At 45.6% G+C, this 14,553-nt stretch overlaps 2 protein-coding genes across 2 annotated transcripts; both read left to right on the top strand.

Annotated features, from left to right (window-relative positions):
• The first annotated feature begins 2,265 nt into the window (after window positions 1–2,265).
• Window positions 2,266–6,607, top strand: LOC104014267 (double-headed protease inhibitor, submandibular gland-like). Its single transcript, XM_087753989.1, has 8 exons — window positions 2,266–2,496; window positions 2,976–2,998; window positions 3,565–3,689; window positions 3,946–3,991; window positions 4,902–5,029; window positions 5,170–5,215; window positions 5,912–6,027; window positions 6,512–6,607. Exons 1-8 carry the CDS (start codon window positions 2,439–2,441, stop codon window positions 6,555–6,557), a joined length of 588 nt encoding a protein of 195 aa, XP_087610115.1. The 5' UTR covers window positions 2,266–2,438; the 3' UTR covers window positions 6,558–6,607.
• Window positions 6,608–9,782: 3,175 nt separating this feature from the next.
• LOC104014236 (serine protease inhibitor Kazal-type 6) lies at window positions 9,783–14,066 on the top strand. Its single transcript, XM_009466857.2, has 4 exons — window positions 9,783–10,051; window positions 12,137–12,162; window positions 13,021–13,133; window positions 13,911–14,066. The coding sequence occupies exons 1-4, from the start codon at window positions 9,994–9,996 to the stop codon at window positions 13,954–13,956; spliced, it is 243 nt and encodes an 80-aa protein (XP_009465132.1). The 5' UTR covers window positions 9,783–9,993; the 3' UTR covers window positions 13,957–14,066.
• The last annotated feature ends 487 nt before the right edge of the window (window positions 14,067–14,553 follow it).

The following is a 14,553-nucleotide window of genomic DNA, read 5'->3' on the forward strand; positions in this document are numbered from 1 at the left end:
TGTTTATCCCACTCACGTGGCCATAACCTTCTTGAAAGTTTGCCCTCCAAGAGCCTGAAATAGCAGGAAGAGTTTTATTTAAACTTTTCTGTGGTTCTCATATCTGTAGAAAGGTTGAAATAATTCTGTGGCCAAAGTCACTTTACTGAGCCCACCACCATCAGACTCCTGAATATCACAGAGGAGTTTTGGCAGGTGAATTCATTTTGCCCTTCCCATTTGCAACATGTGTATGACATTTCCCAAAGCTCACTCTTCCAAATGCATGGAGGCAGTTGTTTTTGACTGCTCCTAATGCCTGTTTTCAACCCTTCTGCTGCCCCGCAATTACTTCTGTCCCATTCCCACTGTTTCTTGTTAATGGAGCTCCTTGAGCAATCCCACGACACGCCTAGCCCAGCAGCTCTCGCTGCCCTGCCCTTGACTGCTGCCAATTATCTCCCATCCTTCCTCATAGACCCTGTAGCAAGACTCTTCCCTTGCTTCTCTTTTTTTCCCTCTTGCCCTGTGAAGGGGCAGGGATTACTGGAGGAAAAGAGCTGCTTTTGGAGCAGTCCTGGCTGGCTGCCCTGACCCTCAGAAGCAGCATGTGGATCAGAGGGGGATCTGCCCAGCGGATCTAATTAATGAAAGGGCAGGTGTTGGCCAAACACGAAGATGATGCCGCTCCCTAGCAGATACCCTGCCATTCACAACAGCTCCTGAGCGACCAGCGTGATTTCAGCCTGGGAGGAGAGGAAACCAGAGAAGCGGCACAGTTTCTGGTAATCGGGGACCTCAGATCTGGAGATGGATATGGAGAAGGGCTGGAGAGGAGACAGACTACATTCCCGTAGCCTCACTAACCACCGCAGAGCCAGCAAGTGCCATCTCCCCCAGCAGCTGGTGCAAGGTCTGAGGAAGCTTTGTTTTCAGGTTTCGGCATTCTTGCCCCTGGAGAATAATCAATATTAATGCTTCTGTGATTACTGCTTCCCTTCCAAATATGCTCACAATCAGTTCAAGGAATCTGAAAGTCAAGTCACTCAGAATGTTAAGAATACAACAGAAACAGCTTTCAAAGGAACCCATCAACTTCTGATATTTGTGAATGAGATCCAAATAGCATTACTCATTTATTTTTCAGGAAAATGATTTCATTGATATGAACAGGCCAAATCCCGCAAGCTCTATTCTGTGACTACAGTTCCCTTACACTTTCAGCTACATTTTTATGATTTATCTGCCCATGCCAAGACTTCAACATCTCCCAGGATAGTAAGAAAAACAATTCTGATTTTCTATTTAAAACTCAGGCTGCCTTTAAGCCACATGTATGAATCAAGCTCCTTCTAAAGCACAAATATGTTCATCCCTCAATTCCTTCCGTGACTACTTTAAATCAAAAATGCATTATTTTATGCAATATTCCTTATTTGTTTTTCCATATACTTGCGATAGAGTTGAATCACTTAACAGAGCCCAGCACATTATTCTTCACTTATCTTCCTTAAAACAAGACTTTCGGCTGACGCTCTAAATTTAGTGCCATATAATAGAGGGGCGAAGGGGGGAGTCTAAGGACTCACCTTCTCTTTGCAGCTGCTGCGAATTTTTCCTGAATGTCTTTGGTATTAAGAAGCCCATGTCACCTGCACGGAACACCACTCGCTTGCCATTAAGAGGAAGCATTATCCCAGTCCGGATTTAAGGCTGCTTATTTTCATAATTTCTTAATCAGACTCGTGCCCATTGCCAACACATGAATAGCTCTTGCTCCTACATAGAAATGTCTTTATAAACTTCTGAAGTTTTAGGTAATGCTTTCCTGTTGTGATGACTGTTTCCTTCCTGTTGGTGAGAAATCCAGTGTACCAGGAAATTACAGCAGGGAGTGTGGAAAGATTCATTGAGCCCTCAGCATCTTTAAAGTACACTGATGCTTGCCAAACCCCACATTTGACCTCTGTAAAAGCTTAGAGTGTCCTGTGCTGCTGTCCTCCCACTCCGGTGTACCACGCAACTCTCCTGGAGCCCTAATACCGGCTAGTTTATGTAATATGGTGCGCACAAGTTCAAACACTTGCAACGAATGCGCTTTTTTTGCTTTACCAACTTCCATACGTAATTTCACAACATCTACTATTGAGACAGTGCTCTTGTTTGGAAAGTACAAATCTCTCATTGTACAGCAGGGCGCCTTTGTTAAGAAGCTGGGTGTAGCTCACATTTTTGTTTAATTCTTCTGGGCATCTCTCTAGCAAACAAGTATTCTTTAGAGCTCAACTCAATAATCAATACAATTTTCTTAGTTTACAGAGCAAATTATTACTTTATGGGATGCCTTCGCAAGGTCAGGGAGATGTATATATACAGTGCGGAGAGAGAAGGCTGAGAACCATCGACTGAACTCAACAGCGACAGATTTGCAAGTAACAGACTACACAACCATCTCCGCTATGAAGACAACAAGAAGCGTTGCCCTTCTTGGGCTTGTGCTTCTCAGCTGTCTTTCTGGTAAGTTGTTTTTGTTACAGTCTACGCTAGCTCTCGAGTCCTCCTGAACCCTTGCCTTTATATATACATCTTAAAGGAGAGTTCAGCCTTTTGGAGAAGTGATGATTTAGTAATACAAGAGCTCTATTTTAATGACCTTTATCCTTGTGCAGATAAATACTGTAGATCGGTAAGATGCATTTGTCTAATTTAAACTTATGAACTTAGTGGGGATAATAATGCTGCAACAGGAGAAAAGTTCATGTCTCATTTCTTCTTTAGAGAGTCAAAATTTCTGCATTCACAAATAACTGATTTTTTCAATCTTAGCATATAACTTCTTCTTTACTTAGACTAGATAAAACATTTGGGAAAATAATAACTTCTTGGTAATAAGAAAGCGCATTTGGTTATTTTGTTGGGAAATTGATGATTCCAAAGGAATTTTAGTCAAGGACATTGTACAATTTTTATATTTTATATCTCTGTTTTTATTGTAGACATTGTTATTGCTCAACAATGGGTGAGTAGTAGATCTTCTTTGTCATTTAGTCTTGATTTCTAAGTCTAGATGAATAATTCATACTCACACTATAACTCAGGAAAGGCTTGAGGGAGAAAAAAAAGAGAGTGACTGAGAAAGGAAGAAGAAAAAGTGCCCCTAAGTATTATACTGCTTCTTTTTCCCAAAATAAGAAATACCTTTGTCAGAGAAAGAGAATTTACCATGTTGATGACAAAAAAGATGGCGATTAATAATGTAGAGTGAGAGTCAGCACATCACAGAGTGCCAGCAGAAAATCCATACAACTATTGAATAACTGCCTAAATATCTTCCCTGTCTTGATTCCCTAAGGAATGATCACTTTTGCCCGCAATTCTTGCCAAAAGTACTGAAAGTACTGAAAGCGAAAAGGTGCTTTTGTACGCTGTAAGAAACACAGGATATTTTGTCCCCTCTCTTCTTCACCATGGAAGAACGATAGAGAAAAAAAATGACCAACGATAGCCTCCCAACGCGGTGAAAACATGATTAACACAAGCACACCCTTCTCTCCGCCTGGAGACATTACAAGTCTTCTTTAACAGGCCTCCTGCAGCAGGTACCGGTTGGCTGGAAAAGTGCAGTCTCTCTGTCCCCGCAACTACCAACCCGTCTGCGGGACCGACAGCGTGACCTACCCCAACGAGTGCTCCCTCTGCAGAGAAGTCTTGTGAGTATAAGATCTCCCGATTACCTACAATGCCAGTTCAAGCAGCAGACATAAGCCTTTGGGGTTGTGACTAATCGTGGGATGAACTAGATTTTTCAAAAGTTTCAGTCTTCCCTAATGCCCGCGGCCTTCCGTGTCAAAGCTCCTGAATCTGATTAACTACTGGGGCTTTACGAGTGGGGACACTTAATGAGTGAGATGACTCCATGGTATCAGCAGATTAGTCCTTCTTTTCCTTCTCTCGCTCTCCCTCTAGCCGTAACCGGGTCATCGACAAGAAGCACGATGGAAGATGTGTGAAGGTAAGGACTGGGATCGGTTCCGTCTCCTGCTGCACTGAGCAGTGGTGCGTGAAATGATGGCAGAGAGATAGACAGAAACCTCACCTAGGATTAATTCTGTATTAAAACCACACAATTTAAAACTGTCAGAAATGGAATGAAAATTAAGAACTTCAGATTTGCAAGAATTTCTTTTGAATTTTGTTTGAACAGTTAAAATCAGTGAGTTTTAAAATGTTATCTTGTGTATATCACCAGACTTAAGAATGGAAACTTTTGATTTCAATAATGCTTCAGCGTTATCAAAACACTTCTCTTTAGACTTAGAGGCTTGTTGAAGCTAAGAACTTCCCAGAGGAAGTTTGGATTTTGACTAAATTGTAATTTTGTAGCAGAAAAAACAATTCTATCAGAACATTCATCATAAAGTTTGTTTATCAATACATGGAGCTACCGGGTGGTGAAGTATCTCTATTTTTATTTGAGAGAGAGATAGTAAAGAAACACTGGCTGTGCAATTTAACATAATACAATGACTTCCATTTTGATACACTTAGAGTAATTGCAGAAACACCAAGGTGAGCATAAACTCCATTTTCAAGTGGCATCAACATTTTGCAGCAAAAGTTGCTGCTGCATAAGGCATTTTAGGCAAAGATCCTTCATGGTGGCATTCATGGTGAAAATTCCAAGATGACAGCGATGAAGCCCATTTCAGGACAAGAAAAAACCCAGATGCTCCAGGATTGCTGTACCCACGTGCAGGATTTCAACTGTTTGTGCTTCTCCAACTCCACCACGCTGAGGCTGGATGCTCCTCTCCCCTTGCAGCTCTGGGGAGGGGGGAGATGTCTTTTGCACCACGCTCCATTACACAGGACTGATGTAAAGGGGAGCTGAGATTAAAAACGTTGTTGTGTGACTGTTTCAGCTCAACTGTACCGGCTATCTGAGATCAAGCGGTGGTCGTGTGAGGCCCTGCACCCTGGAGTACATGCCCGTCTGCGGCACCAACGGGATTACCTACCGTAACAAGTGCAGCTTCTGCGATGCTGTGGCGTAAGCAAAGGGGCTGGGTCGCGGGAGGGGTTTCTGGATCAGTAGCTGCTCGTGTTGGTATTTAGAGCGTAACGAGGTAGTTTGACTGGTGAAGCAGCTGCGCCGTGCTCACTCATTCTCAACTCGCTTTCTTCCCAAAGGAATGGACTGGACGTAAACGTGCGCAGCATGGGAGAATGCTTCCAGGTAAAGCGCGGAAATCTACACTCTTAACTGCTGTTACAATACATTTTAGAACACAAATTCACTGAATCATAACTAAATAAAAGAAACACCTGCACTGTCCTCATGCATTTGGCCTGGAAGTAGGATTTGAGGAAAATCATTAAAGTATGCCAGGATCAAAGGGTATTGAACCAAATCCATGACTCAGATGTGCAGTCCCCGCTCTGACCTGGGAACACAGCAGTCAGCGGGTGCCGAGATCTTCATTTACTGGGAAAGGGGCTGAGCAAGAGATGCTGCCTCATCCCTTCTGTGGGAGAGCAGGAGGCTCATATACTACCAGCACCGGTAGCGGTGATTCTTCGGGTGGGAGTACTTTCTGCAGTGTGGCTTGCGACCTTCCACTTTCTGTACGCTTGCCTCTGCAAGCCAGCTGAACCAGAGCAGAGCAGCCAGTGGGAGGACCAGCCTGGAAACACCAGCATGGTCATTTCACTATTTATAGTAGTATTTATTTAGAATTTCCCCACCACCACCTTCTCCCCACTTCAGGGTGCTCCAGACAAGCACTTTCTCTGCCTTTGAGTTTGCAGATTTGCTAGAACAACAGACCCTGCACCTGAAAAGCGCTTTTATGCTTTGCCGTATCATAAATAAACTCATGTAGGAAAACATGGGGAACAAAAGCTTTAAAACTTGTTGTTGCTCCATTATTAGCGGATTGACTGCAGAGGTTGGAATACCAATGCCATCTGCGCCGCCAACTATAACCCCCATTGTGGCTCCAATGGCAAAACTTACGGAAACAAGTGTCAGTTCTGCAAAGCAGTTGTGTAAGTATGGAGCTCACCGTGTAGCCATGAAACCAGAGGAGCTGGAGCACACATGCATCGGCAGTAGCTGGTGTGGAAGCCCCAGAGCTCCTGTTAGCCCCTTGGTAAATCCATCCCTGCTCTGCTTTCCTCTCCTGACACTCACTCCTCTGTCACCCCCCGGGCACTGAAGATCTTAAGCCCGAGTGAGTCTTCTCCTTCCCTTGCAATTAAACCCAGATCCCCGTTTGCAGGCTCATAGCATTGCTGACTCCCTCCCTGCCAGAGTCATTTAAACTGTGACCATAGGAGGTGTCCAAAATTATGGGGTTTGTCCCAAATCTCTTTCACGTGAGAAAGCGTGTAACCTGGGGAATCAGGAAAGAGGTGAAACATGAAGGACTTTATAACTTAGAGATCATGAACGCATTGGCTTGTTTGGGTAAAGTTAGACTATAAAACTGAGATCCATGCCCGTAATTTTGGTCTCCCTCTTTCTCTTCAGGCAGAGCAAGGGAACCCTGTTCTTCAAACACCATGGTCCATGCTGAGCGCTGGAGCTGTACCCTTCGCACTGATTTTTCCCTTGCGAATCCTGCAATCAGCCAAGCTCTTCCCTGCTCCCTCAACAGTTGCGCATTGGTCTCTCCTTTTATTGATCAATAAATTAAACGCAGGCCCTCTCTGTACCATGGACTGGTTCTTGGTTGGTTTTTTTTTTCAGGGCAGGGGTAATGGTCTTCAGGCTTTTAGGTACTTATCTGTCAGGCAGGAGAAGTTGTGAAATAAACCACAATAAAGAGCAAAGCGTAACGCCCATCACACACCAGCCCAAGCCCTCACGAGAGTACGTCACTCCATACCAAACCATTGGAAGAGAAACCAAGCTGCTATAAAATACTGGCACTTTCCTAATTTTGGTGACTTATAGAGTGTAAATGGATTTGTCTTTGTAACAGCACTGAGTCTTGGAGGAACTGGTCCTTTCAGGGGCCCTGGCATGGGGGGATGGCTCTGGGGAATGTGAAAGAGAAAGGTGGCCATGGTCAGCCCTACCTGGTCACACCTGGGCAAAGGGCAGGTCTGGCTGTGCATTGTAAAAAGGAGGCTTATGGCACAGGGAGGAGGCTATCTCATAGGGAAGAAAATTAGGAACTGCTGCTTCCTTGAAGGGTGTGTCCATCGAGACTGTGTTGATCAGCAGAAAATTGCAGCAAGCTAGGCAAGGCTGTAATGAGCCTAATGAGAACCCCAGGAGAAATTAGACTGGGCTCAGGCTTTCAGCTTCTTGGAGAAGAGATCTGAAAAGCCGTACTTGGGGTATTTGAAGCAGAGGTTGGACAGGGGACCCTTCAGGAAAAGGTCTTTGATTTTCTAACCCTAGGAGAGAAGGGCCAGAAGATGTGCTGGTAGCTCGAAGATGCTTTCTATCTTGGGAAAAAAGGTATGGAGATAACATCTTTGTGGGAGCCTAAAGAGTGCACTGGAGGAGCAATGGTGTATATGAATGTTCCTGATGATGTGCCATCTTTCTGGGTGAGTCAAGGAGTTAATATGCAAACTGCACAGGCAAAACGTCCCTAGTGCCACGGCTCACACGCTCCTTTCCTCTCCCTTTCTCCACCTCCCATTCTCTTGTTATGTAGCAAGAATATCTGCTGTTAAGGATGATATTTAGGACAAAATCTGTGACTACCAAGTCTTTTCTTTGGGTCTTGTTTCCTGAAGTGGATCATTTCTTGACCAGGAATTTTGTAGGTGCTTCGCACCAGAAGATAAGAGGCTCGTCCTTCCCCTAGCAGTGCTCTGTCCGAGGAAGAGGGATGGAACTTTGTATTTTCAGTTTTTTTGCTGTTAGTACAGGCACTATAAATCATATCATGCCTTTGTGCCTGCTCTTAAGAAAAGACAAACTAGAGAGTCATGAGAGTCCTCACTGCTTACCTGCTTGTGTGTGTGTGAAAAATAATTAAGGAACAGTTTAAGTAGCTAGTGGATGTGAACAGAGACCTGTCAGCACAGGAGAGAGCTCTGTGGTAATTTCTTGTTGGCCAAGAGGTTTATGTAGTGGCCACAGACTAGTGGAGTTTTGGCCATAGCAGGAAATTGTCTTCAACAGCAAGATCGTACGGTCAACCTCCTCTGCAGTGGTAGTTTCTGCCTGAGGAAGCCAGATACTTGCTTAGGAGCTCAGAGGCTTTGGAAAAGCCTGAAGAAGAGCTGCTCACCCACAGGGAAAGGGAGGACAAATGGCAAGTACTGGGTAGATGGCTGTATCCTAGATGCCTCGTGAGCCTCTGACCAAGAGCTCTTTAGAAGGTGGAAAGGTTTGTGTCACTAAAGACCAGCCCAGCACAGGTAAGTACTCAGCTTGACACCAGCTACATCCCTTAGACTGCAAAGCAAGGTCCAGGTGCCCTTCTTCTATCCCTGATTTTCAGAGAGGTCAGAAGGACAGAAGAATTCCCTCACCTATGCCAGCAAATGGCCTGATTCTGATGTTATAAAGGGGAAAGGGGTAATAACGATAATCACCTGGTTGGTAATTTAGTCTCTTCCTCTCCTCAGCCCAGAAGGGATTGGTCCCTGTGGTACATTTGCTAAGGCTTTAGCCAGTCAGCTATGCTGCAGCAACCGAAACGTTTGGGTAGAGGACCGAGGCATCAAGGCTGTGGTCGTGAGCGGTGACGTATGAAACTAGAAAAGGCAAACAAGTAGTGCTGTGAGTGGCAGAACGAAGCGCGATTTTGAACGGCGCTGCGGCTGACTGACTTGATAACTAAATTATATGAGAAGCTGCATCGTGAGCTCACCCTTAATAGACATCTGAGAATTCACCTGTCAGTCAAGGTTTCTCTACTGTGTGGATTTTAAGATGTCTAGCAAGCTGCAAAATCTAATGCTTCCTCAGATATAGGGCATTCATAACGTTGCTCTCCTGCAGAAACTCTTTCCCTTGCTGGCTGAGGACGTTAGTAGCATCTTTCCTCTGTTCCTAGAAAAATGTATAAAAATGTATTTGTTATTTTTAATTTTTTTCACTCCTATGTCAAATCTGGTTGGAACTAGTTACAGATTCAAAATTTACTGGGGGAACTAATAAAGAGATAGATCTATACCATTGCTCTCCTAAGCCTTGTCTCCTTAGGAAAGCATACTAAAATTTTAAGCTTATTCTTCTCCAAACAGATATTTTGCAAATGGTGTAGCTGAACACAAATCCTTGCACAGACTCAGCTGGAAATAGAGCTCAAATCTCCCAGTTCCCCACCAAATTCCCTTCACTGCCACTTGCTGCGGGAGTGGAGCCCTAACATATGTTTGTGAATGTGAAAAGCTGGAAAACATTGACAGCTAGAGTTTAAGAAGTTCAGGGAGGAGAGTCAGCAGTCCTATCTGGGACTGTGCACACAGCTATGAGAGCACGTCACATCGGAGCACTTCTCCACCCCAACCCAACAAATTTAGAACCATCCTCAAAAATAGCCAGGGAACAACGTATAATTGGTTTCACAGACAACACATTCTCATGCTGTGATTTATTTCGTAACGTCTAGTGAGTGTCATCACGCCGCACTCAAAGCCTCGGAGCTGGCATTCAGCGAGGGCCCAGAGAATGAAAATTACCAGCTTCCCCGATGAATCACTGCTTTGAAAATTCACCCTTGTGAGAATCTTGTGACTATTTAGAAAAAAAAAAAAAAAAGATATTACAAGCCCGAGTCTATCACTCATGTAATTAGCCCTTTCTAGGTTTGATGTGGACAGGGCAGCATTCCTAAAGCACCATAAACACAACCGGGACCAATAATGGCTTTAGAAACGAAGTGGAGAAGTTCTCACAATTAAGGTGGGGAACGAGGACAGCTACATGCATTCACAGCGCATAAATACACAGAAAGGCAGGTCTGTGCGCACTGTGGGCTCCGGTGCTGAGACGACACCACCCGCACGGATCCCTTGGCTTGGACTAGAGCTACCTGCAGCATGAAGGCAACAGGCGCCTTAGTGCTTCTCAGCCTGCTGCTGCTCTCTTTCTTCTCGGGTAAGTGATCTTTTCCCTAGCCTAGAAAGGAAAAAAAAACGACGCCAAAACCTTTCCTGACAACAGCAAACTTCAGAGAACCTTGATCGCTGGATGACAGGCTTGAAGATAAAGCTGAGCAAGTAGAAAATGTGTGCAGGACTTGCTCACTCGTATGACATGTTTCCACTCCTTGTGTGCCTCCGCAGTGAATAACGCCGCGGAGGTGTCACTGGGAGACAGAGCGAGCAAATTCTAAGCGGCTCTTTCAGCAAATGTACCAAAGTGTACAGAGCGTAATTATGAATTTTTGGTACAAATGTTCACTGGAGAGTTTTGCTGAACCAGTTAGAGAAGAAACTCACTCACCTCAGGGTCATCAGCTCTTGTTTTGATCCTAAGCATCTTGGTATTTGGTGTTTTCCTTGGAGATGTGGAAACGTAATTAGATGAAAGTTTCAGCTTTCGTTTATGTTGCAGAGAAAAGCTTGAAAATTAAATTCAAATGTCCTCAAGGAGTCAGAACAAAGAGGGCAAATTAAAAGGATCCAGCATTTATTTATCTGGAGATTTACATGTCTCTCTGATGAGCTGGGGAAGCTGAGTGATGATTTTTGAACATATAGGTCATGTCAGTGTTATCAATTGCTTGTGTCCAGCTGACCCAGCTCTGGAAGGTTTGTGGTGACAGTTACTGAAGAAAGTGCAGAACAAGAATTATTTATGCTTGTTTTTCTGTGAATAATTTGAATAAAGAATTCACTTGAGAAAATTGCAAGCTGTGCATGGAGAAAAGAGGTGAATTACTCTGTACACATTATTCATTATGAAATATTCATCTGTCTCTAATTGAGTCTTAATTGGGACTGGGTTCCATCAGAGCGCTGAAGCCTCCTTCCAAGGCCAGGCAGAATAGCAACGAACTCTGTGATCTCCTATAAAATAAACAAATGTCAAGAGACATCATCGCAAAGTCTTGTGTAGCCACATGCAATATTTATAAAAACTATCTAATGATCTATTTTGTAAATAACATGCAGATAGCCATAACAGTGACTTTACAGTTAAGGCAGCCTAGCCTAACCTGAGGACATGATAAATACACCAGCACCACGGATAAAACACCAAAGGGCAATACAAGTGGCAGAAGAAGTAGGGGGGTTGATGGATGATGGTCTAGCTGCCTGAGGGTTGGTGGGATTTCTAACGTGTGGGGGCCCAAGTGTAGGACAAGGTCCTCCCACCTGAGGGGATCACAGCTGGCAGTGACCCCACCGGTACAGCCTCGCATCCGAACCTCTGCTGCCCCGCGAGAGGCTGGGTATTTGTCCCACAGTGTGGCGACCCAGAATCTGCAAATTGGCATTCAAACCACCCTTGAGTGCCAGGCTCCCCCTTAGAGACATCGCAGGGTCGCCCTGTCCCGCAGCTATGACTCAACCTACGTGCCTGACTGCAGTCTTTGCAGTGAAGAAATACAAAGAGGATGGACTGATATTGCCTTCAAGCCCAGAGCCTGTGGTTACAGCGGGTATTTTTGTGCTCTTACTGACCGGCACCGCCTGTTCTGCTCTACATCACCCCATAACGTCTCTTTGTATCTCGCCCGGGATGAAGTTGTTCTGGGAGAGTCTCTGGGCTGTGCCGTGCTGAGGATGGCTGTAAAGCCCGCCACGGGGTCTCCATCTCCATGGTACGCTCTCATTAGCAGTACCAGCCATTTCAGAGGTGCTGAGCCTGAAGGCCTTAAAAGTCAATATAGCTTTAAAATCTCTGTTGAACGCAGCTCCAGATCCGATGTGGCAGCTCGCTTCCCCGGGAGTGGCTGCCTTCCAGGAGATTGGGTTATGTGTCTGAGGTGCAGTTAGCAGCTGAATGACTGATTACATGGTATTTTAGTAACATTTTTCAAAAAAGCAAAATACTGAAAAGCAATTCAGATAATGTATTTCCTGCCCCCTCCTCCGCCGCACAGGATGACGGAGTAGGAAAAACCTGGTGTGTGTTTCACTGTGGTTTGCATAAAGGGTTTGTGACTTTAGTTCAGCCTCTATCAGAAAATAATGCTGAAAATCTGTTTGGTTTTTTGTTGTTTTTTTGTTCCAGATGTAGCCGGTCAAGACATTGAAGAGGTTAGTGCAGCTCTTTCTGCTTACTGAATCTGCATTTTCTAGAGGAATGGTTTTGTAACCAAGACCTTGGTGCGTGGTAAAGAGTTTTTAATGTCTGCTGGGAGCAGGTGGGTCTTTCCAAGACGTCCCAGCACTTTGAGGAGTTCTCCGTTGTACAGGGGATCTAAAGTGTGGCCACATTAGCAAGTAAGTCAGGGAAATGGATGGTTGGTTTAGCAAATGCTTCCCATGATTAAGTCTAGGGTGCTTGCACAGGGTTGTGTTTGTACGCCGCACCACTTTTGTCCGCTTTGCTCCACTGTCCAATCTTCTCATGAAACAAATGGACTATTGAGAGTGTTTTCCCGCAAACAAGGTCCATCACTGGGACTTGTCCAGAGACAAAATACCTGTACGTTTCCTGGACACCATTTTTAATTCCCCATAGACTACGGTTTTCTCCTTCTTCCACTGGGAAGGCAGAAAGCTCAGCAAGCGCCAGGCTGAGCGCACAGTTTTGCAAGATGCATGAAGCCGTGCACCGGTGAGCTGACTTGGCGCCAAATGCTTGAAAGAGCACCAGTGCTGACTCTTCTCCTACATGCCTAGGCTAACCCCGCCGTGCCTTCAGGAGATCAAGACTTTTCCCAGGTGACTACAGTTTCCCTCCTCAAACACGGGGCAAAAATTCCCCTGAAACACTGCTTCTGCTCATTTTTGACAGGGTGCTTTCTTTCAGTAAATAGGCAGCGTCATCACTGCCGCTTCAGTCCTCTTGTCCGAAAAAGCATTATTTTAGTGACCTTGCATCCAATTTGGAAAGTGAAAGAAAGAGTATGGGAGTCCTGAAAGGGTTTTTTTTAATTATTCCTTTTGCAGATTTGTAAAGAGTTTGTAAACAGAAGCGTGTACTGCACGAGGGAGTCCAACCCTCACTGTGGCACGGATGGCATCACGTACGGAAACAAGTGCGCCTTCTGCAAGGCAGTGCTGTAAGTGAAAGGAGAGGGGATTGAAACAACAGAGAGAGTTGGCTCCATTTCCATGTACGTAATGATGTTTTTCACGGAGGGGAGGCCCTGCATCCAGGCTGCTCCTCTTGTATGGACCAGCCCCTGAATGGTGCCAAGTGGAATCCTTCCTCCTTGGAACAGAGCTGTGTGAACGCAAGTTAATTTTAATTCATTTCTAGGCTTTGCACGCTGCTGGTTGCCATGCCGAGAGGCAGCACAGGGCCTGGGAGGCGATTGCATCCTGCCTGTACCTTCTGCACGCACTAAATCGATGCACATTTCCCACTATATGCCACAGGCTGCAACTGTCACTGCCCACACTTCTGGATACTGAGAAGTGTCTGGAGGAATGCGGGAGCTGAGCCGTGCCAGATTATTCCTGAAAAGTCTGAATGGACTTTGTGGAACACGACACACAATCACAGAGGAAGAACTTGAGTTTCTCCTTTTTCTGAGCTCTGTCACCTTTTAAAGGAGATGCAATAGGAGCCAGCACCCCTAGACTGTATGTGCTTGCAAACCATCGTTTTTTCCTTAGCAGTCCTTAATATTTGGTGCACACTCAAGGCTGCCTTACCCTAGGGAAATCAGAGAAGAGCAAGGGGGTGAGAAAATGGCTTGATGTTCCCTGTGAAGCAGCAGGGTGCGCTAGCAGAGTCAAGCAAATGGTCCTGTTCAGATGGATGAGCTCCTTGTCCCACACTGCTGTGTCTGTTGTACACTGCTTTGTCTAAGTCTGTCTTGCTGTTTTTACAGGAGAAGTGGAGGGAAGATAAGATTGAAGCACCTGGGGAAATGCTGAATCCTCACTGTCACCAAGCAGCAACAGCTGAGCCCCCGTCAGCAATGGCCGCAGACACCTGTGCACGGACATGGGAGCAGCTTGCCCTCATCTCCGTCATTTCTGCTCAATAAAATAAAAATCAGCACCATTCTTTGGCTGGATTCCTTTTTCCGCAATACCCAGGAAAGCGCTTTGATACCGCCGTGCTAGAGCCGAACGCGTGGCTTCGCTACCCTGTGCTATTACATCACCCTCCTCCTGGGAAGCAAGGCGCTCCCTGTGCCGGAGCAGCGATTCCCACGGCTCAAGCGGGCTGTGTCCTCCCGTCCCCAGCAGCCGTAGCTCCTCTTTCCCCGTCCTGCCTGACAAATTGGCACACGCCTGCCGGGCAGCCAAGCAGCGCAACCGCTTGTGGGCTCCTGCCCAATTCTCCCCATCCCAGGGGGTGGGTGACAGCGGGCGCCTTTATTCTTTACCCAGCCTCCATAGACATGTTCCTTCCTCTCTCGGAGGTTATTGTGGGAGGGTGACAGGAGAGCTGGTGAACAGCGTGACTGCATATGCCTCATCTCCTTTGGAAAGCAGAGACAAACAAGCTGAGGCTAGGGAATATTG

This window comes from Nipponia nippon, unplaced genomic scaffold, assembly GCF_047370975.1.
Source record: "Nipponia nippon isolate SJK-2023a ecotype South Korea unplaced genomic scaffold, ASM4737097v1 scaffold_17, whole genome shotgun sequence".
Classification (NCBI taxonomy): domain Eukaryota; kingdom Metazoa; phylum Chordata; class Aves; order Pelecaniformes; family Threskiornithidae; genus Nipponia; species Nipponia nippon.

Coding starts and splice junctions, on each gene's coding strand:
- LOC104014267 (XM_087753989.1), top strand. CDS start 2,439: ATGAAGACAACAAGAAGCGTTGCCCTTCTTGGGCTTGTGCTTCTCAGC. Junction 2,999..3,564: donor TTGTTATTGCTCAACAATGG/GTGAGTAGTAGA, acceptor CTTCTTTAACAG/GCCTCCTGCAGCAGGTACCG. Junction 3,992..4,901: donor ACGATGGAAGATGTGTGAAG/GTAAGGACTGGG, acceptor TGACTGTTTCAG/CTCAACTGTACCGGCTATCT.
- LOC104014236 (XM_009466857.2), top strand. CDS start 9,994: ATGAAGGCAACAGGCGCCTTAGTGCTTCTCAGCCTGCTGCTGCTCTCT. Junction 10,052..12,136: donor GCTGCTCTCTTTCTTCTCGG/GTAAGTGATCTT, acceptor TTTTTGTTCCAG/ATGTAGCCGGTCAAGACATT. Junction 12,163..13,020: donor CCGGTCAAGACATTGAAGAG/GTTAGTGCAGCT, acceptor TTCCTTTTGCAG/ATTTGTAAAGAGTTTGTAAA.